This window comes from Asterias amurensis, chromosome 2, assembly GCF_032118995.1.
Source record: "Asterias amurensis chromosome 2, ASM3211899v1".
In the NCBI taxonomy this organism is placed as follows: domain Eukaryota; kingdom Metazoa; phylum Echinodermata; class Asteroidea; order Forcipulatida; family Asteriidae; genus Asterias; species Asterias amurensis.
In genome coordinates this window covers 20529419-20557154 of record NC_092649.1, presented here as the reverse complement: position 1 = coordinate 20557154, position 27736 = coordinate 20529419, and the positions used below count along the sequence as shown (strand labels likewise).

At 39.7% G+C, this 27736-nt stretch overlaps 4 protein-coding genes across 4 annotated transcripts in view; 2 read left to right on the top strand and 2 right to left on the bottom strand.

The window, feature by feature from the left end:
- Positions 1-2034: 2034 nt before the first annotated feature.
- Positions 2035-11866, bottom strand: LOC139953080 (vezatin-like). Its single transcript, XM_071952487.1, has 13 exons — positions 11729-11866; positions 10847-10984; positions 10156-10209; positions 9300-9463; positions 8589-8894; positions 7508-7739; positions 6601-6678; positions 6179-6275; positions 5099-5333; positions 4595-4770; positions 3840-3958; positions 3346-3429; positions 2035-2754 (listed from the first exon to the last, which is right to left on the bottom strand). The coding sequence occupies exons 1-13, from the start codon at positions 11765-11767 to the stop codon at positions 2095-2097; spliced, it is 2382 nt and encodes a 793-aa protein (XP_071808588.1). The 5' UTR covers positions 11768-11866; the 3' UTR covers positions 2035-2094.
- Positions 11867-11946: 80 nt separating this feature from the next.
- LOC139953071 (arylsulfatase I-like) overlaps positions 11947-27736 on the top strand; it is a 34059-nt gene continuing 18269 nt past the window's right edge. Inside the window, exon 1 of the mRNA XM_071952475.1 lies at positions 11947-12061. The gene's annotated coding sequence lies outside the window, so the exon portion shown is untranslated. The remainder of the gene's footprint in view (positions 12062-27736) is intronic.
- LOC139952499 (V(D)J recombination-activating protein 1-like) lies at positions 13095-19056 on the top strand. Its single transcript, XM_071951647.1, has 5 exons — positions 13095-13153; positions 15109-15294; positions 15804-15957; positions 16090-16422; positions 17239-19056. Exons 1-5 carry the CDS (start codon positions 13095-13097, stop codon positions 19021-19023), a joined length of 2517 nt encoding a protein of 838 aa, XP_071807748.1. The 3' UTR covers positions 19024-19056.
- Positions 19667-23654, bottom strand: LOC139952489 (uncharacterized). Its single transcript, XM_071951634.1, has 3 exons — positions 23327-23654; positions 21714-21953; positions 19667-20686 (listed from the first exon to the last, which is right to left on the bottom strand). Exons 1-3 carry the CDS (start codon positions 23652-23654, stop codon positions 19839-19841), a joined length of 1416 nt encoding a protein of 471 aa, XP_071807735.1. The 3' UTR covers positions 19667-19838.

Sequence of the window (27736 nt, the reverse complement as noted above, 5' to 3'; positions counted from 1 at the left end):
CCCGTAAATAGTTCCATCGGATCCACATTTAACACTGGCTCCGTATAAGTGCATAGGACTCCCCTTACAATAAACGTACGTTTGTCACTGCATTCTTTCATTCTCATCGAGGAATGCTCACTGTAAGTTTTAGGGGAGAAACACCCCTTGACGGAATAGCTAGTTCTTTTTAACATGTACCATGTCCTAAATACACCTATTACTAATTCCATAGATTCCACATTTTACACTGGCTCCATAGTGCATGGGATTCTCCTTACAGTAATTGTAAGTTTGTCACTCCATGCGTTCCTTCTCATCGAGGAATGCTCACTGTAAGTGAAACACTGCTCCAAGAAGGTTAGAAGACTTAATGCTGTGGTTTTCTCAAAATTTTAAGTTGGTATTTTTGTTTGTTTTTGGTTTAAAGCCATTATACACTTTTGGTACAGAAAAAAAAGAAAAAGTTCACAGATTTACAAATAATTTACAGGGTTTACAGAAGGTAATGGTGAAAGACTTCTCTTGAAATATTAGTCCATGAAATGCTTTACTTTTTGAGAAAACAGTAAAACAATATAAATTCTCGTTAGCGAGAATTACGGATTTATTTTAAACACATGTCATGACACGGCGAAACGCGCAAAAACAAGAGTGGGTTTTCCCGTTATAATAATAATAATAATAATAATAATAATAATAATAATAATAATAATAATAATAACCCGTTTTTATATAGCGCTTTTCACACCCGAAGGGCGTCCCAAAGCGCTTCACATTATTACCCCTGGTCACTGGGCCTTAAATCACTCCTTAAACCATCTCAGCTCCCTGGTGGGGAGTATGCAGCCTGTGCACCATTAGTTATGCGCTACTCGGCTAAATCAATCACAAGAACCATCTCTGCCCTCACTGGTACCCATTTACCCCTGGGTGGAGAGAAGCAATTATAGTTAAGTGTCTTGCTCAGGGACACAAGTGTCACGACCCGGATTCAAACCCACACTCTGCTGAACAGAAGCATCAGAGCTTGAATTCGGTGCTCTTATCCGCTCGGCCACGACACCCCACGTTATTTTCTCCCGACTCCGCTGACCGATTGAGCCTAAATTTTCACAGGTTTGTTGTTTTATATATAAGTTGTGATACACGAAGTGTGGGACTTGGACAATACTGTTTACCGAAAGTGTATAATGGCTTTAATGTGGTGGTTTTTTCAAAGTTTAAAACTTTGTGTTTTTGTTTGTTTTGGGGTTTTGATTTGAGGTACAAATGTACATTTCTCACTAAAATAATAAAAGACTTCTATACATACATGTTTGAGTTGGATATTTGTGCATTGGTTTTGTGTGACGTTTATCAGGGTGTAAAAAGGTAATGAGAAGTCCTGTACAAAATGAAGTATCTGTAAAATAAACGGTAGAAGATTTTTAAAGTTGTAAAGCAAAATTTACATCACCATTTTGCCTCATAAATAGTTTAATTATAATATAATAGCTTTACTATTGTATTATTTTGCAATTTTAGATTGGTTTTGTTTAGAATTAAAGCACAAACGACTGCAATAAAAGAACACAGTTGGATTTCAAAAGACATGACTTTTGCTTTTAATCGATTGTATTTATTTCATTTTGCCAGTTACATGTACCTTGTTTATAGGGTACAATGCCATGGTTCGCGTCGTATTACTGCGGGCAAGAATGTATATTGACTGCTTCAAGTGCTATGGTTAAAAACTAGTTCTAGCTAGAAGTCTTTTAATTTTTTATTGAGAAATTAACTCTTTCTCAAAAACTATGTTACTTCAGAGGGAGCCGTTTCCCACAATGTTTTATACTCGGCTCTCCAATGCTCGTTACCAAGTCAGTTTTTAAGTTAATATGTGTTTTGAGTAATTACCAAACGTGTACCTTCCCTTAAGGAGTGTTATAATTAAATGGCACTTCTTTTCAATCATGCAATCAAGGGGGAGTTATTGAAGATCTCCCCCAACCCTTGCCTTACATGCTGGGCTAGCAAATTTCCAACCCCCCCGCCCCCCCGCCCCCCCCCCTCCCCATGCATAAGTCCGATGAGGATGGCGAAGCATGACCGATGTCCCAGGTTGCATCCATGCTACTCATCACTTTCCTCATCGCTACCTATAAACATCTCCTCAGCCTGAAGTCCAGACTTCTTGGCCGCTTCAGCTGCTAAAGATTGCAGGAAATTAATTGGCAACCTCAACTGTGTCGGCTGTTCCTCATCTTCTGCTGTTGCCAACTTACTAGAGTCTCTAAATCCGCAGGTAGCCGTTTCTTGATCGGCATTGTTTGATGATTGATGATTCGTCGTTTCATTAACAGATTCTGGTTCAGTCTGTTTGGAGTCATGGATAAATTTAGACTCGCTCTCGGATTCGTTCATGGCATCTTTATCGCCTAATTCACAATGATCATCGGATCTGGTTGAAGGCGTGGACATGTCTCCATCAACAGCATGAACAGCGGCAGTTGTTGCACTTGATTCTTGACGCTCACCGCCCTCCTTTGGAAGACCTCTTCCATCGAGGGAATCCTCCGACGTTCTACATTCTAATCCGGTATTATCGATACCCACATTGGGATCTAGTTTACTTTGTAAGACCTCATTGGCTGGAGTTGGGTTGTTAGTTTCAGCATCAGTCCTGGCTCGGTTTAATTTCATATGTTCCCGCTCAGCTTTTCTGACTGACAGGACAGAGCGTAGTTCCTGAAGCAGTCTCTTGGTTTCTTCGGCCTCTCTTCGACGCTTCAACTGAGAAAAAGGAGAAAGAAAAAGTTACTTAGTAACTATTGTATTGTGTTTTGGATGCTTTACTTTGTTTGAAATTCAAGTAACTAATTCAAACTGTATTCTAAGATTCATCTATACATGACAAACTAAAACTGAATTCTTGGCATGTCGCTGATGAGGGTGGATAAAAGCATTGAACTCAAGCTGTGGTGTTTTTGATTAGCAGAGTGTGGGTTTGAGTCCCGATCAAGACACTTGTGTACTTGAGCAAGACACTTGACCATTATTACTCCAGCCTTTGGATGGGACGTAAAGCTATGGTCCTATGTGTTGTGTAATGCATGTAAAAGAACCCAGTGCACTTATCGAAAAGAGAAGGAATTTGCCCTGGTGTTTCTGGAAGTGGCTGCTGACTGCACTGTAGCACCTTGTAAACCGTTAGAAAATGCTACATAAATGGGTCTCATAATTGAAAACCTTACTCTGCTTATCCTGTTGAAAACAAATAATAATGAGGGCTTTGATATGCCCCAAGGGTGTGATAAGGTGCTATATAAGAACCTATTATTATTATTAAAATGGTAACAAATTCTTGCTGATAAAAATACCCACTTTTTCTTGTTCTGAGATCCCTTCTCCCCAGTCATCTTCATCGAAGCGTTCCCATGGCTCGTTCTCTGTGTAGGCCTCAAAAACCTGCAAATGGGATCATTGTATGAGGATTACAATATATTTTAAACTACTTAAAACATAAATCAATAATGATATAAGCAATTTATATATAATTATTCATACTCTAATCGTTCCACGATAAGTAAGGGTTGGTGTCCCTTGGCGAAAGCTGTGGCCAGACATGTGGTTGGTACCCGCTGTCACCTTGCTAAACGTAGACAGACTTGACATGCTTGTTCAAATACTGCGAAAGTTTTTTGCTGTTTTCTCAGTAAGTAGACACTTAATATTCAACTGAAACTTTCACATGTGACTCTTAATGTATCCTTCTTTATAATTGTTCCTTTAAATCAGCATTACGTTGACTAAACCAATCTATGAATCAACTTTTAGTTATTTAATAGAGTTACCATTCAACAAAAGAAAAGCTTTACCTGGTCATCAAACTCTATTTCAGTGCTCATCGGTAGCAACGGAATTGGAATTCTGTTGTCTTGAATCCCATCTTGTTGCTTATCTGCATCATCTTTCCTATCTTGACTGTGTGCCATACCTATAGTAGAAAACACATCAAATAACAACCAATGTTCCAAAACTGATGCACTCTAAATGCTTTGTTAATTTTAACAAACGGTTCTTTAATTTATTTCCTTTAATTTTATTTATTTTGGTTGTGAAGCCAAGGACATTCAATACAGTAACTTGGGCACCATCCTAACCAAGAACCCAATGGAGAGAAGACAAGGAAGGAAGTTTCAGTTTTAGATGTGGGAGGAAAACCCCACAGAATTATTCCGGGGAAAACCATGCAGTCGGGTAGGGACTGAAAACCCAATCCACATAGTGCTCCCTGCGTGATTCGAGTCGGGGTTCTAGAGGTGGAAGGCCAGGAAAGATACCACTATGCCAACTCGGCCACTCAGTGTGAAAAAATACCCTATTCATACAAACAAGAAAAGTGTGTTAAAAACACTAGACACTATTGGTAATTGTCAAAGACCCGTCTTCTCACTTGGTGTATCTCAACATATGCATAAAATAACAAACCTGTGGAAATTTGAGCTTGATTGGCAGTCGGAGTTGGGAGACAACTAAGTTTTGGCAGCGAGTATCGCAAGGATATAATAGAGAAGTGTGATAAGGAACAAGACAAAGATGTCTTGATAAACTGAGTAAAATTTCCTCTTACCTTGATGTTTGTCATTCATCTTCTCCAGTGATGAGGATGCTTCTTGAAGGCAATCTTGAGATGCAGTCAGCTCCCTTTTGACAGCATCTAGCATCTCAGATGTAAGACATCCAACCTTGCTCTCCTTCGTCACTGAGCCATCAGCTTCTTCCAAAGCATCTTCAACTGAAATCACTCTGTAGACAAAAGAAACAAAAATATCTTTATAGTCAAGACGACGCTTACAGTTTATTAAAACAATAAGGGGGGTTAAAGGCAAATGCATCTCATAGGCAGATAATAATGTGGCTTGTTGTGGCCTAGGAGTTCTGATGTTTGATCAGCAGAGTGTTGGTTCAAGTCCTGGTTGTGACACTTAGTGTCCTCAAGCAAGACACTTAGCCATGATTGTTTCGTAAAGTTGGGGAGGTAGGGCATTCTGAGCTACCAGCTAGGCTTCTGATGGATGATATCCAAGCCATCTGTATGAAACATTTTTAAAATATGCTCTTCACAAAAACTCACCTGTTCAGAGTTGCCTCCAGATGAAGTCTTAAACTACGAACAGCATTGATCACTCTATGCTGCGACGATACACCATCCTTAGCCTGCATCTGTATATCTGAGGGCAATTGTTCTCTGTTGTGACTTGGTCTCTGCCGATGACAGTCATAACTTCGCTGTAGCTTGCCGAGACTCGCTTCACATGAGTCATTGACGCCACATACGATACTTGTCCAAGATTCTAGAACACTCTTATCTAGAAATCAAGTTGAAATGAAAATGAATTTTAGTAATCTGCTTTAGAGTGATAAAGGTCATGGATTCTAATCTCACCAGAGTAAAAATAATTGTATTTTTTTTCTCACAGGACTCAGGAAAGTACTCTCATTCATTGCTTTACACACATATTGTTGCAAGGGTAACACAAAATAATATTCTTTATCCTGGACATCCTGGTTCAAATTTAACACCTCTTAAGGCAGTGGACACTATTGGTAATTATTAAAAATAACTATTAGCATAAAATCTAAATTGGTAACAAGTAATGGGGAGCTGTTGATAGTATAAAACACTGTGAGAAACGGCTCCCTCTGAAGAAACTTTGTTTTCGAAAAAGAAGTAATTTTCCACAGATTTAGAATTTGAGGTCTCAAAATCAAGCATCTGAAAGCACACAACTTTGTGTGACAAGGGTGTTTTTCTTTCATTTTTATCTTTTGCAACCTCAAAGATTGATTGAGCTCAAATGTTTACAGGTTTGTTACTTTATGCATATGTTGAGATACACCAAGTTAGATGACTGGTCTTAGACAATTACCAATAGTGTCCAGTGTCTTTAAACATGTTGATTTATTTGATTGAGTGCCTAGGTGAATTAGAATTCTACTTTACACCTGTTATGTAAAGAGTACATGCTTCCATGGTTGGGCAGGAACATTGTATAGAACTGGGTGCAGTACCCAGGGTATATAAGGGTCTAACGCAGAAGTTTTCTATGCAATTATTAGACATCTGGTTGCAGCATAGCTCACAGAATTACCATATTCTGAGTTAAATAATCTTTATTAATGTATTGTAACTGATGTTGAAAGATTAACTCACCTATAGTTTGATCTGGTAATAATGCAGCAGGACTTATACTCAATACTAGTCTTCGTATGAACTCTGACCTCTGCTCACAGAAGAGGCTGTTCATTGCCTGTAAATACGTACATTAAAATGTAGAAAATATAAATAGATCTCGACAGGGAAGTTTTGCACAGAATTTTTATGTACAAAGTCTAAGTCCAGAGCCTAAGGAAAGAAAGAAAAAAGTCTTCACACGGACGGAATAATCAGGCGTGATATTTGGTCCATGTTCATTTAGTACAGGGTTGTATAGTCTTTTTAGGCTAATTAATCACAGTTTTTCTGATTTTTCCCAAGGGCAACAAATTCAAAAGTCAGACTTAAGCAGCAAGATTATTATGCCTGATTAATACAAACGACTCATTTTGATTCAAATATATCATGTAAGTTATTACCTTAAGTGCAGAGAGTGAGAAATGACTAGTAAACTCAGCAATAGTGTCCTGGAATTCTTCATCATCATCCTCAGAGTGCTAAAATTATGAAAACATTTACACCAGTATCATCATTTCTCAAACTATGAATCCTTCATAAGTCTTTATTTCTTTGAGGTTCAAATGCACACAATGAAAAGTAAAAGTTATTTCACAAAGAGATTTGTCTTAAAGCCATTGGACCCTTTCGGTAAACAGTATTGTCAAAGGCCCACATTTCGTGTATCACAACTTATATATAAAATAACAAACCTGTGAAAATTTAGGCTCAATCGTTCATCAGAGTCGGGAGAAATGAACGGGAAGACCCACCCTTGTATCAGCGCTTTTCGCCGTGTCATGACATGTGTTTAAAATAAATCCGTAATTCTCGCTATCGAGAATTGATATTGTTTTACTGTTTTCTCAAAAAGTAAAGCATTTCATGGAACAATATTTCAAAAGAAGTCTTTCACCACTACCTTCCGTAAACCCTGTAAGTTATTTGTAAATCTGTGATCTTTTATTTTTGTTTTCTGTACCGAAAGGGTCCAATGGCTTTATAAAAAAAGACTTAAACTGTTCTAGAAGGGAGCTTTCTTTCACGTTGTTGGGAGTGCATTCCCGAATTCAGGAGATGCAATGTGAAAGGCCCTTTATCCATATGCTTTGGTGGTGGCTGGAAAAGGAATGAGAAGATTTTGCAAGCAAGAACAAAAATTGTTAGTAGGCAAAAGTCGTGGATTAATTCTGTGAGGTATTTAGGAGGTATATTTGAATGTCGAAACTAGGTGTTTGAAAATTATTCTGTGTTTAACTAGTAACCAATGTAAGTTGTACAAAACTTGAAAAATGGGTTCTGGGTACGAGTAAAAGTAATATTCTTTACCTTAAACCAAGGAGCTATGGTCTGTAAGTCCACTGTAGCCAAATAATTGCTGACGTGGTCAATCTCTGCTAGTAACGGAAGTTCCCTCATTCCTGCCAACGTTGCATCACGTAGTACACTGAACTGACACTTTGCTGCAGTGAAACATGACTGGCGTAGAACGGCACATTGTCGACGTGTCGTTGAAGATGTTGAGTTTTCAAGACGAACGATTGGTGTATAAGGAGTAACCCTGGAGACAAATTTATGTACAACCAGTTAACACAGATGAGGAAAATGTGTGTACTGGCCCATTGGCATGAGAGGGAAAATTGAAAAGTGGTGTGTATACTAGCCTATTGTAGTTTTTACTTGACGACAGCTGTTTTTACATTGTATCTCTTATCCCTGTGGAATAGGCCATCGGGAGGTCCAGAGAGGTTTTTTGCCCCACGGTTACCCTGGCAAACATTCACACCGTCCCCACCTAGGTCCAAAACGTTATGATTGCGCGTTTTAAGAATACCCTAGGTTTTTGCCACTTAATGACTTATCCCTACTCCAGAGCAGGGGTAGCTATTCACCGGGGTATGACCATATGCCAGGTAAGATCAGGGGTAAAGCGATTCCAAGTGTGAAAGGGCCGGCGGTAATTCCCTGGGTTAGTGTTAACAAGGCTTAAAGGCAGTGGACACTATTGGTAATTACTCAAAATAATTATTAGCATAAAACCTTTCTCGGTGACGAGTTATGGGGAGAGGTTGATGGTAGAAAACATTGTGAGAAACGGCTCCCTCTGAAGTGCCATAGTTTTCGAGAAAGAAGTAATTTTCCACGAACTTGATTTCGAGACCTCAGATTTAGAACTTGAGGTCTCAAAATCAACCATCTAAATGCACACAACTTCGCATGATAAGGGTGTTTTTTTATTTATATTATTATCTCGCAACTTTGATAACCGATTGAGCTCAAATTTTCACAGGTTAGTTATTTTATGCATATTTTGAGATACACCAACTGTAGAGTTTAGTCTTGGACAATTACCAATAGTGTCCACTGCCTTTAATATATACGCTGGGCTCTCTCCGTCTGTTTTACTTACATTGTAAATCCTCTTGAGATCACCTCCACCTCTTGTATGTAGCGAATACACTTTCTCAATAGCGCCCCCTGTTGATCTAACAGCCGCAGACATTGCTTCATACATCCTATGCCTTTCTTGTGGCGCCTCTTCAGGGTGAAGACGGTCCATATGAGATGGATTAAGAAAGGCGTGTACAAATAACAAGCCACTTGCAAGACGGGATTAAAACTGAGTACTACAGGTAGGTGTGGAAGACTAGACGCTAAACTTGCTGGTAAAAGATGGACACAGGCACCCAGGTCGATACACAGAAAAAACAGACAGCTGTGTGAACAAAAAACAGAAAAATGTTAACCACTTTGGGCTGGTATTACAAGCTCTGGTGTTTTTGTTCAGCAGAGTGTGGGTTCGAGTCCCGATCGTGACACTTGTGTCCCTCAGCAAGAAACTTAACTATAGTCATGATAGTTACTTCTCTCCACCCAGGAGTAAATGGGTACCTGTGAGGGCAGAGATGGTTCTTGTGATTGATTTAGTTGAGTAGCGCATTTATTCACAGGCTGTATACTCCCCAGGGAGCTGAGATGGTTTAAGGAATGAACTAGGGCCCAGTGTTGGAAGCGCTTTGAGAGTGTAAAGCTCAACATAAAAAAACGATTATAACTATTATTAATACGAGAATTTGCGAGTAGGCTGGCCCGTTAAAAAGGTCAGTGATGCCCAACTTACCAGAAACCAAAGAACCATATCCTGTTGTACGAAGCTAGTGATACGCCATGAGATTTGCTTAAACCAATCTTAGGATAATAAGCGCTCACAATCTGCTTATCTGAGTCAAATAAACATCTACTCTCTAAAGCCAGTGCCGAATACTCTGGAACAAACGTGGCGTTCTGAAAAGACAAAACATCAGTATCCGATATATTAATGACTTGTCTGAGATACAAAAGAAAACAAAACAAAAGCATTCTTCATCAGGCCTATAGCCTGACCTTGAAGTGAAATAATTTAATATTTAAATACGGTGACACAAATTGTGTTCAGAATGACTGACAGTTGCAATACCAACTAAGTGTATTTATATAAGTAAGCTTGCAAAAATAAGCAGTTTCTAATCCTACTGGTGTCTGTACTTGAAGATCATTTTTATAGACCAACAGGTCTAGAAATTTTAAAGGTCCACACCTTCACCTCAACAAGCATGACGAATTAGTGACCAACAATTATGCAATGCAAAACATCATATCGTGTTTTCTATTGCACAATCAAACTTTCTAGCTTTGCTGTGTAGACTTATCTTTGAGAACTTGTCCTGTGATTTATTTTACTGTCACAGAGCAGATTTCAGAATTCAGGAGACTAATAGTTCTGAAAAGAACAGTCCTGCTTATTGAGTACATGTACCACCTGACGAAGTAGAAAATTGGGTACAACTTTCTCTTTGTGGATTAAAATAAAAGAACGACTAGCCTGCACTAGGCATCGTCAGGAGTTAGAAATGAAACAGCCCTCCCCATACCCTTACTGATACTTCAGACTAAGACCAATGGGGAAAACATGAGAAAGAAATACTAATGATACTTACTACGTGTTCAATCACTGAAGGATAAAGCCATTGGAAGAACTTCAACAGTAGTTCCTAAGCGAGAGAGAAAGAGACCCAAGACATGCAAGATGATAAAAAAAGGTAGAATGTTATCTTCAGACCTGAAGCCTTTTTCAGGCAACTGAAAGAGCACACAGTTATGCAACAAGGGTGTTTTGTTGTCTATTATTAAGTAGGATTTGAAACTTTGCATGGTGGAAATACGATATAGAAAGGTTTGCGGTAACACCATGTAAGGACTATCTTTAATGAGTTGGGGTGATTCTGAAAAGAACAGTTAGTTTCTGATCGTCTTCTGGAGAAAAGCTGGATTCTGATGCTGCTGTGGAGGTGGATTGGCTTGGTGATGCACGAAGGCGGGAGAGCGGGAAATGGAGCTCGGTGATGCGTTTTCTCCAGAAGACGATCAGAGCATACTGATCGAAACGTCAAGTTGAAACCAACGCCAACGGTTCTTTTCAGAATCACCCCAACTCATTAGAGATAGTCATAACATTTCTATATTGTCTATTATTCTTTTGCAACTTCGATGACCAATTAAGCCCAACATTTCACAGGTTTGTTACTTAATGCATGTTGGGATATGCCAAGTGAGAACTGATCTTAGACTTTGAAAAATTACAAAACATGTCCAGTGACTTTAATTTGAGCAAAGCATTTCATATTTTACCTGAGCGGCATGAACAAACCCACTGACGGTATAGATTTTCTTCTCCACTACAGGCTGTACAGACTTGCGTGCAGAGGGGACAGTGTCAAACTCCTGGTCAGGACAAGCTTCTCTGAGATATTGACTCAGTGGAGAATTCTGAAAAATAAAATAACAAATACAATGAAGGAGATATGTACTTCATACAGTAATAAACTTCATACGTTATCGCAACTACATCAAAACCTGTTCAGCAGCCGGAGGCATGCAGGTGCGATCGCAACTACTATCTAATTTACTGGGCGAGCAAAGACAAAGTCAGGAAGCTTCGGTTATAGTCGGGACTGAAATATTAAAGCCCAATCCACGTAATCATCACATACGTACGTGCCCCCTGGTGGGATTCGAACCAGGTACCAGAGCAGAGGTAATCTCTTTTCTCCCCGCACCAACATCTACAAAAACTCTTTTTTTCCAAGAATTACCCCTGCATGGAACAATCTTCCAGTGCCTGTTGTCACTGCCCCGCTCTCCCTGTTCAAATCCACTCTTAATCTACCCTAGTTGCTTCATCGGTCAAATCTTGGCGTGATATCCCATCATCATGGGACTTTGCGGAGTAGCGAAGTAGAAGTAGAAGGTGGACGGGCAAAGACCAACCTGATCTTATTCCTTGATCCAGATCTCCATCCCTTGATTTGGGGTGAGTAGGGTTGGAACAAAAGACTAATTGGACATACTGAATAGACCAAAGAACATGAATACACTCGACTCTCACACGACGACCGAAAATAGGACTTGATTTCATTTGACAGCTCGACTTGATGATTGATCGAGATTTCTCTAAAAAACCCACAACACAAGTGAGGGGGTAATCTACGATTAATCCGCAAGATTATTTACCTCTAGTAAAACTTCATCATCGTAGCAATCATCAGCCATTATGAATTTAGCAGAATAAATAACAATCTCAGCTCTAAAATAACAATTTATTGTTCTAATAACTCGGCTCAATTAGAGAGTCTCGCTGGCCGCTGTGTGGTTTCGATTTGATCAACACCTGCTGATTGTTTTCATGTAGTGCGCCCTCAAGAGCCCGTTTGTGAAAACCCATTTTGCAGCACGTGACGGGACACAACAAGAAAGTTCTGCGGCTGCAAAGTTTGACATTTCTTCTGCAAAGTGCAACTGCAAGTGCAAGTTCTTTAGTTCAAGTGCAGTGTGTCGACACGGGAGGTATGAATTGTTGTTGTTTAATAAATAAAGGGGATAACTTTCCGCATGGCGCCACCACCTTTTCACTCATTTTTACAAAAAGGGATATCTCATTGAGGTAAATTAGATACTATATTATTTTATATCGAATGAAAAAGTGGTGGCGTCATACCGAAACTTTTCCAATAAAGGTTTCGTCTACAGTTGCTATATATAAATAATTAAAAGAAAAACATAATGAATATGTGATACTGATTGATAAATGATAGGGTTTTATTTTAATTTTATGTATGGATTAGCCCCACTTGTGTTGTGTGGCCAAGGATAGCTGAATCCTTATAAGTTTTATAATATAAGGATTCAGCTATCCTTGGCCACACAAGTGGGGCTATGTATCAGACGAATGTTGGTCATCTCGCCACCTGACAAGCTCGCCACCAACAAAGTCGCCCCCTGCAAAGTCGCCCCCTACCCAGCTCGCCCCAGGTTGAAACAAAGTCGCCCCCTGGCAATGTCGCCCCCAAACGATGTCGCCCCCCTAGCACAGCGAAATATCCCCCACACGGCTTGGTAACGGTGCGGCCACGAGAGGGCCTCACCAAGCGCTTGATTATGACGTCACGGATACGCTCCTTTTATGGCAGTTTTTATGAATGAAATTGCTGCGCATGCGCCGTGGTTAGCGTCTCGACCTCTTCCGATGCATCGTTTCGACAGAGTAGCCTACGCTCTTAAGAACGATCCCAAAATCGTACGAATTGGCAGTTTTTTTCTATTTTTTACTGAATATTGTTGACGTCAACCTGAACATCAACAACTTGCAGATACGTACCTGAATTTTGGAGTTTGGTAAGTCATATTTTCATTGCATTTTTAGTGAGAAAGTTCGTCAGTGTCTCAAAGTGTTCATGATACATTCAAGATTCGTTTGCAACGTGTTTCCATGCATGGGGTCAAAGTACAAGCTATCGTCAATTTTATTCATGGGACGGGACTGGGTTTTTTGAAGTGCGTACGTGAGGTGCGCAAGGTGCATGCGTGATGCGCATACGTGATGCGATTCCGTGCACGAGTTGACCGCGGGCGGGTTGTTGACCTTCGGGGGAATGAAGAGTTTGTTTATAATACACAGTTTGGGGGGGGGGGGGGCGTAAAGAGTTTAATATGCAATGTTTTCTTTATCAAACGTCGGGTTAGGAGAAGTTTCTGGTTGATCTCCTGTAATTTTTTTTAAAGCAAATGTTGGGTACATTTCTCAATATTGTTCTCTAATCTCTCTCTTGGTTTTTTTTTTTACAAATGATGATGGGAGAATTTTCTTAACTCTCCTGGTCCTGTACTACTGTGTGATTGGTTAGTTTAGGTTTTATTAATCAAACTTTGGGACGTTGATAAAATTTGTGTATATACATATATAATATATAATTCACTTGTGATTGTTGTAAATTTGTGCATTTTTTAGCTGTTTCGTAGCGAAGCGCAGCGAAACAGCTCTTGTTTTTGTTAAAGTTTTTTTTATTATTATTATTATTATTATTATTATTTTTTTTTTTATTTGTCGTCTTCAGAAAAATTTCATATAAGTGCTGATTTGCAATGTTCCCAAAGAGCAATTGCAATGAAATTTTCAGGGATGAAAGGTATTGGTGCAATGATCATTGCGAAACAAGGATGTCATTATGACATAATCAGAAGTCACGTGACGTCATCTTAAAGGTGTTGTATTTTAAGTGTTTGAAAATTTATAACAAATCAGCCACAAGAGACCGTAGGTTTCTGTTTGCGGGATTGGGGAGGGATAAATAAGGTCTTCATTTTGTTTCGTGTGCGTGACCTCACATGACCTCTACTTCCGGTCGAAACCGGAAGTGGCCCTCTAATTCAAAATTGGAAAAAGATATGAAGTTGCTTTTAACGATGTTAGTGCGTGGCAAGGGTGGGCAGTTCAAAAAAAATACCAATGACGTCACAAAATACAACGGCGCCCTCTAGCGGCAGGTTGAAAACTCATCAAAATGGACTTTTTGAAGATGTGTGTGGTGAAGTTTTTTGTAATCACTTCAAATTTTACACACACGTTAACTGTCAGGCAGCCATCATATGTGTGAAATTTCAGATCAATGACGTCATTGGGGGTCACGTGACGCGGCCTTAAAGGTGCACTTTTTGAACTAATATAACTCTCTAAGTAATTATGCGATTATGTTGAAACTTGGTAGGTTGTTAGATATTGGCAAGCTCTCGTGAATTGTGAAATGACGTCATAGTGACGTCATCACATGATATTTTATGATTTTTTCAATTTTTGCACCTTTAACGAATAAATTGCTATCAGAACATGGTATAATCCAATTTGTTTTTTTTAATAGCCTGGATTAGTCATAACTTCTTTAAAAAAAGAATAAATTTCAAATTCAGTTGACAAAATTTAAATTGTTATTAACGAAACAGCTCTGCATTTGTGCACAAATGCAATCATGTCTAGTTTATTTTTTGTTTTATGATGGGGGAGAAATTTCAGTCTCTTGTGATTGTTATTTTTTTATCAAACGGGAGTAATTTATATTTTATATATATAACAAATAAGAATATATATATTTTTATTGAATTATGGGGACACACTTATTTATCAAATTTGTGGATTTTTTCCCCCCTAATTGTGGGGAGAAATTTCTTACTCACTTGCTATAATATAACAATGTCCATTAAAATATTGTTTTAATCAAACTTGGGAACACACTTATTTGTCAAATTTGTGGGGGAGAATTGTGGTGGAGAAATTTCATTCTTTGTGATTGTTATTTTGTTATCAAACGGGAGTAATTTTTTAATCAAATGTACACTCATGTAGTTGTGATAACACGATGTCGGGTTCATCTTTGGTTTCAATAACAAAACTAGGCTTTGCTCTAGACTTTGAATCAAAATGGTTTATTTTCATTATTTCAGAAACTGTTCTCTAGCTCTGCACTAAAGCTCTGCTGTAAGATTAGGGTTTAACTTTAACGGCCAGCTACTTTTATGCACATAAACTGTAACAACATCATTGCCTTGAATTAATGTTGCAGGTTGACGATGGAGGAACACATCAATGCCCTTGCATTGATATGTAGGATCTGTGGTCAGATCACCCCATCTGCGAAGAACAGGTCCAAGTTAGCAAAGCACAAGACGGAGCTTCTTGCAGTGTACAATCTGGATGTAGATGAAGACCAGGTGGACATTCATCCATCATTTTTGTGCAATAAATGCAGGTAATTATTTTTGAGTTAAGATTTCTATACAAACTTAGCTGAGTCGCTTAAAATTTTGCAAGCTTAATTGGGGGTTTCTACATGTTGGCCGAAACCACCTTTGTTTTCACCAAGACTTTATTATTTTTATTATTACTATTTTACTTGATCGTCAGGCAGCAATCATATGTGTAAAGTTTCAGATCAATGACGTCATCTAGGGTCACACGACATGAAATCACATGTGCACTTTTTATAGTCAATACCTCCAAAGTACGTGTGATCATAATGAAGCTTGGTAGGTTGTTAGATATTGGCAATTTTTTGTGAATTTTGAAATGACTTCATGGTGACGTCAACACACAATTGTTTTTGTGTTTTATGGAAAGTTAAAAATGCTATAATCTATACTCAAATATATTTCACCATAGTTTTCACAAACATATGATGTCTAGTTTTTTCGTTTTTTCCTTCAGTTTTAAATCAGTGTTAATAATTTCTTTCATAATTTTATGGTTTTTTTTATACAGACTACAGGTGAAGCGAACACATACTTCCATGCAGCATGGCAAGCCGTATGGAGGATATCTTCCACAGATCAGGAAGTTCCAATCCCATACTTCTTCTTGTTCGGTGTGTAGAATTCATGCAACACATAAGTCACTACTTCAGCCCAAGTTTGCAGCAGCTGGCCCGTCCCTGCCAACCAGTGCAGCACCACCAGAGCTGCAGGCAGGCCCGTCCTCATCAACCAGTGCACCCCCAGAGCTGCAGGCAGGCCCGTCCTCATCAACCAGTGCACCCCCAGAGCTGCAGGCAGGCCTGTCCTCATCAACCAGTGCACCCCCAGAGCTGCAAGCAGGCAGCTCATCAATGCCTCCTCCTCAACCAAGCCTTTCTACTGCTACAAGGGCAATTTTCAAAGAAACAGCTCCAGACCCTGCACCCGCAACTCAAGGAAAGAAACGAGTATGGAGTGTGAAAGCCAGTTTGAAGGATGTGAGGCGCGATTATGCACGTAAGCGGACGCAAGAGGCATCGACCTTCATTAGTGACTTCTGTAGTAGGCAGAAAGAGAACCAGCTGGATCTTCTTTACTTCCTGCTCACTGAAAACCTTCACGGATCTGGTGACTCAAGATATAACGAGGTATTTTTTTCCCCCTTTCTTAATATGTTGCTTATTTTTCATTGTATTAGGGTCAATCACTTTTGGTTGCCGAAAAGTGCAAATTCCGTTAACAAAAAACCATGGATTTTAGTTTCAGACACAATAAATAGAGAAAAGGTTGTTTTTATATCCAATAAAAGTAATGAAAACAAATAATAATTTTTTTTCTGGGGGGAGGATATTAATAAAAAATAATTTTACTGAGAACAAATTATGTTAAGTATCACCAATTCAACAAGAATTTAACAAAATTGAAGTGAGAAACCAGAACACACTAAAACTATTTACATAAAAAAACAAGCTATCCACCTACCAACCTTCTTTTAAAATGACATGTAATAGTTTTTGTTTTCATTTCATTTTTGGCTTAACACGAAAAAAAAAAAAATTTGAAATTTCTTTTTCACACTGTACACATATGTTTTTTACAACAAACTTAAATCCTCTTTTTAGTTTCGAAAGGGAAAGTTCTGCAAATTATACATGTTTCTGCGATCGAAGCAAATCATTGGTCCTGATGTAAACAAAAAATGTGTTCTTTATTTTATTTGAAATGTGAAGCACAAATAGATTGATCTTCACATTATCTTGCTCTCGCTCTTTTTAATGTTCAATTCGGAATGATTCATTTCATTTATGAGATAAGCTAAACATAAGTATGCCTTACCAAACAAAAGAGTGCCTTACATGTACATTAAAGAATTTGAGTCTGTTATCTAATGTGTCATTTATTAGACTACTGTATCATAACAACAAACTTATATTGTATATTTTTGTTATTCTTTTTTCCATAAGGTTTTAACATCCTGGAAGCAGGAAACCATACACCTGTCTGCAGAAGACTGTCTTGCGATGAGGGTCACTACAAAGACATCAAAGGCACACTACCAGGCCCAGTATCAAAGGCTGAAGTCCAAAGGAGTTAACATCCTCAAACCCCCGCACGTCCTCACTGAACTTGAGAAAACCTTTATGCCAGGCAGTGTCAGGTTTAGGTTGCAGGGAGGAGAGGACGTCATCCACCATACCCCGGTTAAGGTTGGACAAGCGCAGCATGTTGAGTTTGGTGAGCTTTCCTTTGACCCAGTTAACCTTAATGAGGATGACTTCCCTGGTTTAGAAACCCCTTTCCCGAACATGAAAGCTATGTCTTGGCCGTACTCTCATGCTCTTGCTAAGATGCTGGAGGAGTTGGATCCAGAAATTGCTGAGGGCATGAGCAAGGTAGGACTGGACCCCGAAGGAGATCACCTTGTCATCACAACTGTGAAGGACGGTGCAGATGGGATGGGAGATGTTTCCATCATTAAGGCGGCAAGGGATCGTCTCTTGCCAGACAAGGCCTTCCGGGCAGCCTTTGCAATAATCAAGTGCGAGGTGGAGAAGGATGGGGAGAGAGTTACGGTGTATGAGCCCGATGCACCTGATTCCACCTTCATAACTCGGCCCCTCATTGAGGCAATAGGGGATGAGAACAATAGATCGTCGGCTGTTGTTCTGCTCAAAGGTATGGAGCATGATCGGGAGGTGCTCCGAGGAAGAGAGCTTTCAGTGAATGTTGATTCTGTATGGAGGAGACATTCACTGAAGTTCTTCAACAGCATGATAGATGAGAAGTTGGATCGAGCAGACGGCGGTTTGCAGGGGAGTGGGTCGAGGTATGTTTGCACTCTGTGCCAAGCAACGAAGGAGATGGCGAAGAGCGAGTTGGGCAGCTTCTGCATTTCACGCAGCTATGAGGAAACCAAAGCCACTGCCCAATACCTCCAGGTCAACCCCGATAATGTTTCTGCTGCTGAACTGTCGGAAGTTGCCAGGGGTGTAAAGTCTTATCCAGTACTTAGATCTGACCCCAAACAGAAGCTCCTTGATGCAACCCATGCTGACATCAACTTGGGCAATTTCTTCAAGAAAGTTATTATATGCGAAATTGCCCGCTGCCAAAGCTGGGACATCACCAGAGATCTCAAACCCATGTTTGACGATGCCGAGAAGCGGTTCAACGACAACTTAACGGCGACGATTGGTTTGGTACCCAAACTTATGATGCCAGGCAACTTTGCTCGTGACTTGTTCAATCAGACCAAGGTTGACAATTTCCTTTCTTTGATTCCTGATGAGGATAGGAAGCAGAAGTTAAAGGAAATTTTGAACATTTTTGTCTTTCTTCGAAAAGTTTATCGCTCAACCCATCCGAACCCGGAAGATGTATGCCTCTACAAGGACAAAGCTGTTAAGATGGGCCGCCTTTTGCTGGTCAACTTTACCTATGTTGGCTGGCCTAACTATCTTCATAAGATCATCGAGCATGTACAGGAGATAATCCAAGATCCGGAAGGGCCAGGAGCTGTTGGCACCATCAGTGGCGAAGGCAACGAGGCTGCTAATAAATTATTTAGGGAGCTCCGAGGACATTTCTCTCGGAAAACAGACGAGTCCCAATCACTTAAAGACATCATCTGGTACCACTGGTTATACACAAGCCCAAAACTACGTCGAATTAGCCATGTTAAGACCAGAAAGTATCAATGCTCCAACTGCAATGAGCTTGGGCATAACGCAAGGAGTTGTCAAAGATAAATGTTCGGAATCGCAAGGTTTTCCTTTTACTTTGCGAAAGGTGTTTCTCACTAAAATATCCATTATTATCTCGCAACTTAACTTGGCAACCAATTGAGTTCAAATTTTCACAGGTTTGTTATTTCGTGCATATGTTGAGATACATCAAGTGAGAACAGATGTCTTTTATGATTACTCAAGAAATGACTGTCCATTTTATTTAAACTAATGAAATTACAGCAATACTTTTTCCTTACCTATACTGGAAAACAATACTTGAGAATAAATTATTTTCAATCATGACACATGGCTAGTAGCAAACAAGTTAAGTTCAAAAATTGTTGTTATTCAAAACTTACATGTATAGTTAATCTTTTGACTCAAAGTAATATATAATCATAACAGCAAGAACTTATTTCAAACTGGTTTGTTCTTTGATATCACATGCCCATGAATAATTTCTTTAGACCTGATTTCAATGGAAATGATCATGACCTGTTAGAATGTTTATGGGCAATGCGTGAAATTTTATGGGTTCAAAATACCTCATATTTGAACTGAGAACACAGATATGTATGCATAATTATTATATATAATGAATAGGGTAGATGGCCTTGTTAATTATTATATACAAAAACGTACACATAGCATTGCTGTATTTTTTTATCATATGAAAAAATCGGTTCATTTGCTGACATGGATGGCTTTACAATATAAAGTCAATTTATGAGATAGTTAAACAAACAATTATTTCTGTGTTGGGTCTGTATAAGGAATGACCAACCGATATGTGTGATTTGTATAAGCACTATGTTATTGTGACATCAAATTGTCAATTATTTCTTGCAACTAAAGCAAAAATACTGCCCATCTGGTACTTTATCTAGGTTTATACAATGTGTGTGGTACCATTTTTTGCATTTGTCGCATTGAATCCAGGTTGTGTCATTAAGATGTAAAGAAGAAATAATTGTACAAGGGATGAAATCACAGGGTTCTGGCTCGAAGCTTCTGTCAGTGAGCAAAGAAATTTGTCTGGAGCTGCCACCAAGTACTAAGATTGTGTTGTCTGATTTTAGATTGTGGAGAGAATGGCCATAAGTTGAAAACAAAATAGGTGCAGAAGTAGTTTTAGGGAGAATTTCATACTGTTTACCAGGCAAGTCTATACGGTAGGCTGTGGCTAGAGCTTTTGGTGCTTTGTTTTGTACTTCCTTTGTAGTAGTTTGTATTCCACCAACTACAATTATGCTACTGTTGTGCACAACTGTGGCATGGGATGACAGAAAAACTTCCCGAGTATTTGGTGCAGTGGGGGCTAGGGACAATTCTTGTAAGGTACAATTATTAAACTGTTTGTCCATGGTGAGAATAGCAACTTCACTCAGTGCTTCCCGGTGGCTGGGTAGGTTTCCATCAAAAACAACTCCACCAATCAAAGCTATGACATACTCTGAATCTTTGCTGATGCATGTTGTGGAGTGATATGCCCTTGATGTAATCAGAGGCACCTTAACGTGCTGCCACTCGAAAGTTTCTGTGTTCAGAATGTAAAACCTGCCATCCTTGCAGCTGTTGCAAAATCTGGACCCAAAGCCTTTGTTTCGCTGTCCCATACTAATTCCTCCAAACAGAAGAGCTTTATCAGTTTCTGCAATTCTCGTCAATGTGTGCCCTGTTCTTCCTGTAAAAAAGAACAAACCAAAAAATGCAAATCATTAAAAAAAACTTGACATGCCCAGTGAACGATTTGTAGTACATGTTCATTGTACATGTACATACATACATCAAAAAGTGCTACACAAAATAAAGAATGTGGTTTTCAAATGGATCTTCCTTTTTCAATACCTTTATCTGCTTCATTCCCAAGATTTTGAATGAAATTCTATGCATGCTTGCACTGATAAAGTACAAATAACTGCTTTCCCATTGTTCCTGTTCTATTTGTATATATTGCTTTATATAAAAATTTGTACATTTGTACATTTTATAGAACTGTATTTATTTTTGTACTACAAACCATTTCTACCTCAACCAACTATCCCACCGCTTCCAAACAGCTATATGTATTCAGTAAAGTGTTTATTTTTGTACTACAAACCATTTCTACCTAAACCAGCTAACCCACTTCCAAGCAGCTATGTATTCAGTAAAGTAGCTCTGTATATCTACATGAGGGAAATAATGACATTGAGGTGGAATGTCTATGCAGAATTTTACAGATCTTTGATCTGTGATCAATCAGTTTTCACTCAGCATGTCATTTTTTCCCTCCCCAGCTAGTCTGTTGGTAGAAGATTGCTACTTTCTTTATTTGTATATATTTGTATATTGATTTGTATATATTTGAATAAATTTTGTACATAGTTTAAATGAATTGTCCACACCAATCTTCAATTTGTGTACTTTGTCTCTAAATAATAATTCCAAAATCAAGTTAAAATAATACCAGAAAAAGGAACCACCTCGTATTGACGAAAGAAACATAGAGAGGGAAAAAACATGGAAGTAGGGACAGTCTATTTATAGTCTTCAAAAATACAGACATTTGGGGTGAACTCAAGGCATGATGAAGGGCTTTGAGGGTTTGTAAAATATTAATATGAAAGAGTTTGTCGCTTCTAAAAAGAAATGTTGATTATTGGGAGGGATGTGGTCTTCAAAAGGACACTCAATGCAGGGGGGGGGGGGTACATATGTAAGTTATTTACCTGAAGGAACTGGGCCGCTTTGATGTGGCGTGTCGTGCCCTTGTCTGGACGGTGTTTTTGGACAAAGAGTTTCTACATATGTTATCTGAAACAGGGCTGATCCTCTTCTTTGATGTTGTTCTGTGATGACGAGTAAGTCATCTCGACACCTGTACTCATTGAGATCGAGACCGCCCCACATGATAAGCTTTGTGCCGAGATCAACAATTGCAGCACCGTGGAGCGGTGGAAGACTTCCTCCTAGGAAATAAACATAATATGATCATTGAATGAAATGTGTAGCAAACAAAGAAATGTCTGTTCCTAACACTACATGGGGATGTGATTTCTTCGTTTGGAAACGGAATTCCCTTTTTGTTTGCCCTAAAAAGAGGGTGAAATTTCGTTAGTTTTTTACCTGCCCCTCCCCCCTCCTCAAAAAGAAACGAAAAGAAGAGTTATAATAAGAAAGAAATTGAGATATAACCACAACAACTCCTCAGATTGTAGAGTAAGGCTTTAAATGTGGGCTCAAGCTTCATGCTCGCAAATTTTCGAGCACGCATGCTTTTTTTGCGGGTTCCGAGTCATTTTTTTTTCTTTCTCAAACGACAATGCATTGCCAAATCGCGCCCGTGTGTATACAAAAACGCAATTTACAAAGTTTGCACAATCTGCAGATTGCACGCAGTTTATCAGAATCATCAACTGGAGCTGCTGTACAAATAGAGCGCAAATTGGCAGATTGCGCACGCTTTTGCTCTCTCGGCAGGTTCAGTTGAAATACGGCAGAGCGCAAAACGTTTGTTGCGCACAAGTTTGTCCCGATTCGTTGAGCAAATTCTTTGAATGCGCTCCACTAGCAGAAGTAGTGAGCGGAGGATGTTGGACATTTTTTTTTTTGTTTTTTTTTTTTGGGGGGGGGGAATAATATGATACAATCGCACTTCCACATTAACCAGCAACATCGCCTGTGTACCTCATGTGAGTTTGAAGTATTCTGAAGAGGTTTCTGATGCATTTTGGAACACGTTTTGTCCACAATGAAATTTCTGCAACTTTTTTTTTTAAGAAACAAGTTTGGCGACAATTTCTTTTTTTTTTTTGGGGGGGGGGCGGACGGAGGTAGGTGATCTTTTTGAAAAATCTCACGCATAGCTGGCTTCTGGACTTGGAACCACCTGGTGGTTCATGGTGAACCTTTTGACATAAGTATAATAGCAAACATTTGCATCTGGTTTGTGGTGTGCTTTCGCGTCCGGCAAATTAAAAGTAATTTTGTTTTTTCGTGTTTTAAAGTTGTGTCGGATGATAACCCGACGAAATCACCCAAACTCACTGGTTCATCAGTGTGTAAAAACGCATTCAAAGCAATGAACAACGGTTTTCTGTTTATTCCGGTTGTTAACTTGCTTCTTTTTTTTTCCAAACTTAAGCTTTTTGCCAAATTATAAAACTTCGTTGTAAGATGATGAAACTTTTATCCATTGCATTTGGGTTAACTTTTCTTTCTTTCTATTTTGAGATACTGCCTTCTAGAATATTATTTTATTATTAAACAAAACTTTTTCTAAATTGTTTTCGTATACTAATTTCGGACTACAGCTACATATCTGTATTGTGTTATTTTTTACCTTTTGTCCTGCAAGTTGTTATGGAGCTAATAGACACATCCTCATCGTCAGCTGAAATGATAAACTCGGTTATTGCTGCTCCGTCCTGCCACGTTCTCTCCTCTTTCCTTCGCGCTCCGCCAAAAGACAAGACGCGATAACAGTTTTCTTCTGGTGATGAACACGTTATTGAGCAGTGACCTTCTGCTGGGTAATTTTCTCCAATCTTCATTTCCAGTTGAGTTCGTTTTCTTGTAACTTTTCGTTTGCTGTCTTTCGCGGCTTTAAGGGGAATATAGTCAAAATCTGTGTACCGGCCATGGTCAACCTCCTGCTCCTGCTCGGCCATTTTTGTAATTTATAATGTCTTAAGTTTAAAAGTACACTAAGACCTGAATTTGTCACCGTGTAAGTAAGTGGTGTGAGTTCCAACAATCTTAAAATTAGTTTATTGCCCCATGCTTCAAGTTTATTCGGGAGCCAATGAGATGATAAGGGTGCAAATAAACTGTTTTCCGTCTGCGAATATGGTGGGGGCCGGGGAGGGCAACGGGGGAAAATAAATTATCAGGTGTACATTGGGATGGCAAACACCCAATAAGCCATGAAAAGTTGGTAATAAACTCGAACTTACTTCCAAACCTGGAAAATTGAGTCACACTTCACTGAAATATTGATGTATAGTTGATTTTTCAGCGAAGGAATTGGGGGAAGGGCAATTCTACAAAAGGGAACTATGCGCTAATCATGGATGTAGAAAACAGTGGGGGACACGGATGAAAAATGGAAGCGGCACACTTTGAAACGATGGTAAAACTTTAACAGCTACTTCCCGAACTAAGCAATATAGTTGAAATAATTATACCCCCCAAAAGACCACCTTCTTATTAATTGCGATGTTCCACAGCGTTCAAAGTGCTGACATAAAAAAAAGCGCAAGAATTCGCGCACAAGACTAAGAAGAATGACATTTAACATTACATGAATATACGCCATCCAAAGTCACTGGGTTAAAATAATGATTGATTTTATTTAAAAAAAAATTAGTGTTGGGGTTGGGGGGGGGGTAACTCGTACATTGTCGCATCGGGATATCTACATTCGACTGTTTATGTGATTTGATTCGTCCATGCTGATGCTCATGATAGAACATACAAACAAATAAAATAATATTAATTGAATATAAAACATGATTTACGCTGCTGGATTATATCTCTCAACAAAACGAAAAGCAATCGAGTATGGACTTCAACTTCAAGTTATAGATCCATATTATTATTATTATTTATTCGGCCAAGATTTCAACAAACAATACATGATACAATATTACTGAAAAAAATATAACAGTGTGTAAGAAACAACGAATGTAAACCTTTAAAAACACGTGATGCCTAGCCCTACACAATTGTAAACCAATAATTGGGAATTGACACAGAACACTGGCAAATCAATGCGAGTGAATTATTTTATTTATAAAATAGACAGGAAAGGTGGCCATCAGGATAAATAAAAGTGAACCTAGAAAGCCTATCAATCCATTAGACTTCTTAGCATTTCGTATCGTGTATACTTGGAAACTTTAAATAATTATGAGCTAGCTTTGAATGATAATCAGCATAAGAATCATGTAAAAGACACCCACAGCCCATGGAGATATAAAATAATTGGGTCTGCTTGTCTTTCTATCATTGCATTAAAACATCCACTAGTAAAACAAGCAAGCAGACAGGGTCGCACAATACACCCAACACACACATTGCCCCATGCATACATACAACGTGTCCACACAGTCGCACAATACACCCAACACACACATTGCTCCATGCATACATACAACGTGTACAACGTATTGCACCATCGTTCCGGCCTTGGAAAAAGGCCTGCATAATTATGGACTCTTGCAAAACCGCAGATAGATAAGCGAGGAAAGGTCAGAGCGGGTGTCAGCGAAGTTGTCATGGCTACTCGCTCGACCGCGTGCGTGGTGCTGTACAGGCTGGCCACGGTGCGTGCGGGTTGGCTTCCGCACTCGCTCATGACGTCACGAGCAAGGCAAAGCAGAGAGCCAGCCAATGAGCGTCGCGCTAGCTTGGCAGCGTGCCGCGGCTATCCGTATTGCAGTACACATGGGTGATTTTTCGCTGTGCCTAGCAAAGTCGCCCCCTGACAATGCTGCCCCCAGCCAATGTCGCCCCCTAGCAAAGTCGCCCCCAGATGTTGTTTGGAAAATAATTAAGGCTACAATAATTATGGTAAAAAAATATAGTTAGGCCCCAAAACATTTTCAGAAAAAATTCCGTACGAAGTAATGTGCTTGTGGAAGGTCTAACCCTAACCCTAACCCTACCCTACCCCTAACCCTAACCCTAACTCTAACCCTAACCCCAACCCTAACCCTAACCCTAACCCTAACCCTAACCCTAACCCTTAACTATTTTCTGGGGATCGACTTTGCTAGGGGGCGACATTGGCTGGGGGCGACATTGTCAGGGGGCGACTTTGCTAGGGGGCGACATTGTTTGGGGGCGACATTGTCAGGGGGCGACTTTGAAACAACTCGGGGCGAGCCGGTTAGGGGGCGACTTTGCAGGGGGTGACTTTGTTGGTGGCGAGCTTGCTAGGTGGCGAGATGACCAGCCCCCGTATCAGACCTGCCAAGTCTCACGCATTAGGCGTGAGACTCATGCATTTGGGCTCTGTCTCACGCTCACACGCACAGCAACCAGTTTCTCACGCATTGGGGCCAGACCGATTTTTTACGACAATGCATTGCCAAATCACGCTCGTGTGTACACAAAATGCAATCTACAATGTTTGCACAATCTTCAGATTGAGCTGCCGTACAGACAGAGCACAAATTTGCAGATTGCGCACGCTTTTGCTCACCCAGCAGGTTCAGCTTCGGCAGAGCGCAAAACGCTTATTGCGTCAAGTTTTTCCCGATTCGTTTAGCAAATTCGTTAAATGTGCTCCACTAGCGAAGACACAACAGGCAGAAGAAGTGAGCGGAGGATTTTGACATCATTTTTAGTCGATTTTTTCCCCGATTCGTTTAGCAAATTCGTTAAATGCGCTCCACTAGCGAAGACACAACAGGCGGGGGGGGGGGGGGGGGGGGGGGGGGGGAGGGGGGGAGGGGGAAATCTGACACAATCGTACCTCCACATTAACTATCAACATCTCCTGTGTACCTCATGTGAGTTTTATTTATTCTGAAGAGGTTTTTGATACATTTTGGAACACTTTTTAGTCCACAATTAAATTTCTGCAATTTTTTTCAAAAAGTTTGGCGGTGATTTTGAAAGGCCTTCTAAAACTTGCAATTTTTTTCGGGGGGGGGGGGGGGGGGTGGTGGTGAGCTTTGAAAAATCTCACGCATAGCTGGCCTCTGGACTTGGCACCTCTGATGTATGGATGGATGGGCATGGCATGGCATATTATTATGGGTACCTGACACTTCGGCACCTTGCAAACTCGGCACCTCGCAAACTCGGCACCCACTCGGAACCAAGAATGTCGGCACCAAACAAACCAGGCACCGGCCTATTTTGGTCCCAAACTCGGCACCAACAGCAAATACCACCCGAAGTGTAGTATTAAAATAAGTTAAGATCGAGTAATGACATAACACCATAAAACTGGTTTGAATTTAGTTAAAATAATTAGTAGTTAGGATAGCTTATATGACCATAACCGCTTCCGAACTTTTGAAAAATTTGCATCAGAAACTTTACGTCGGTACCTTCAGTTTTTGTTTTAGTTTTTGTTTTCATGTTGGTGAAAGTGCATCGCTATTTGTTGATGTACTGGGCTTTGAAAATGTTAGCGTTTGGTTGACAATGACTTTTTGATTTTGAAGAGATCCTACCTCCATGGTTTGCCCCACCACGGCGGCGGCAGCGACAGTTCAGTGTGCTCACCCGGTGTTCAGTGGAATCGTGCAATGTCTCAGCAACCTAGTAAGGCTGCTACTAAAGTGGGTTACGACAGTTTGTAACAGAATTGATTTATTTACCTGTACTCTTTATTTTGAATTTAATGTTTTATTAGATTAAAGTTTCATGTAAATGTTCCCCAAAAATACTTGGACATCGAAATACGTATTTTCGACTCAAAAACGTCTTGAAAAGGGCGCCCTCACTATGTCAGTTTACACGAAATAAATATTCATAATACAGATCTTTGAAAAGGGCGACCTCACTATGACAGTGAAAAATACATATTAATTATTAGGTATTTATCGTCGATACGCTGTCGACACACGACGATGTCAGGATTTATTTCAATTTCCAACTGGGTGCCGAGTTTGCGACTGTAGCAGATTGAGCGTTTTCAACCAGGTGCTGAGTTTGTAGTTGTGCATGTGCCGAGTTTGCAAGGTGCCGAGGTTGTGGGTGCCGAGTTTGAGAGGTGCCAAGTTTGCTGGTGCCG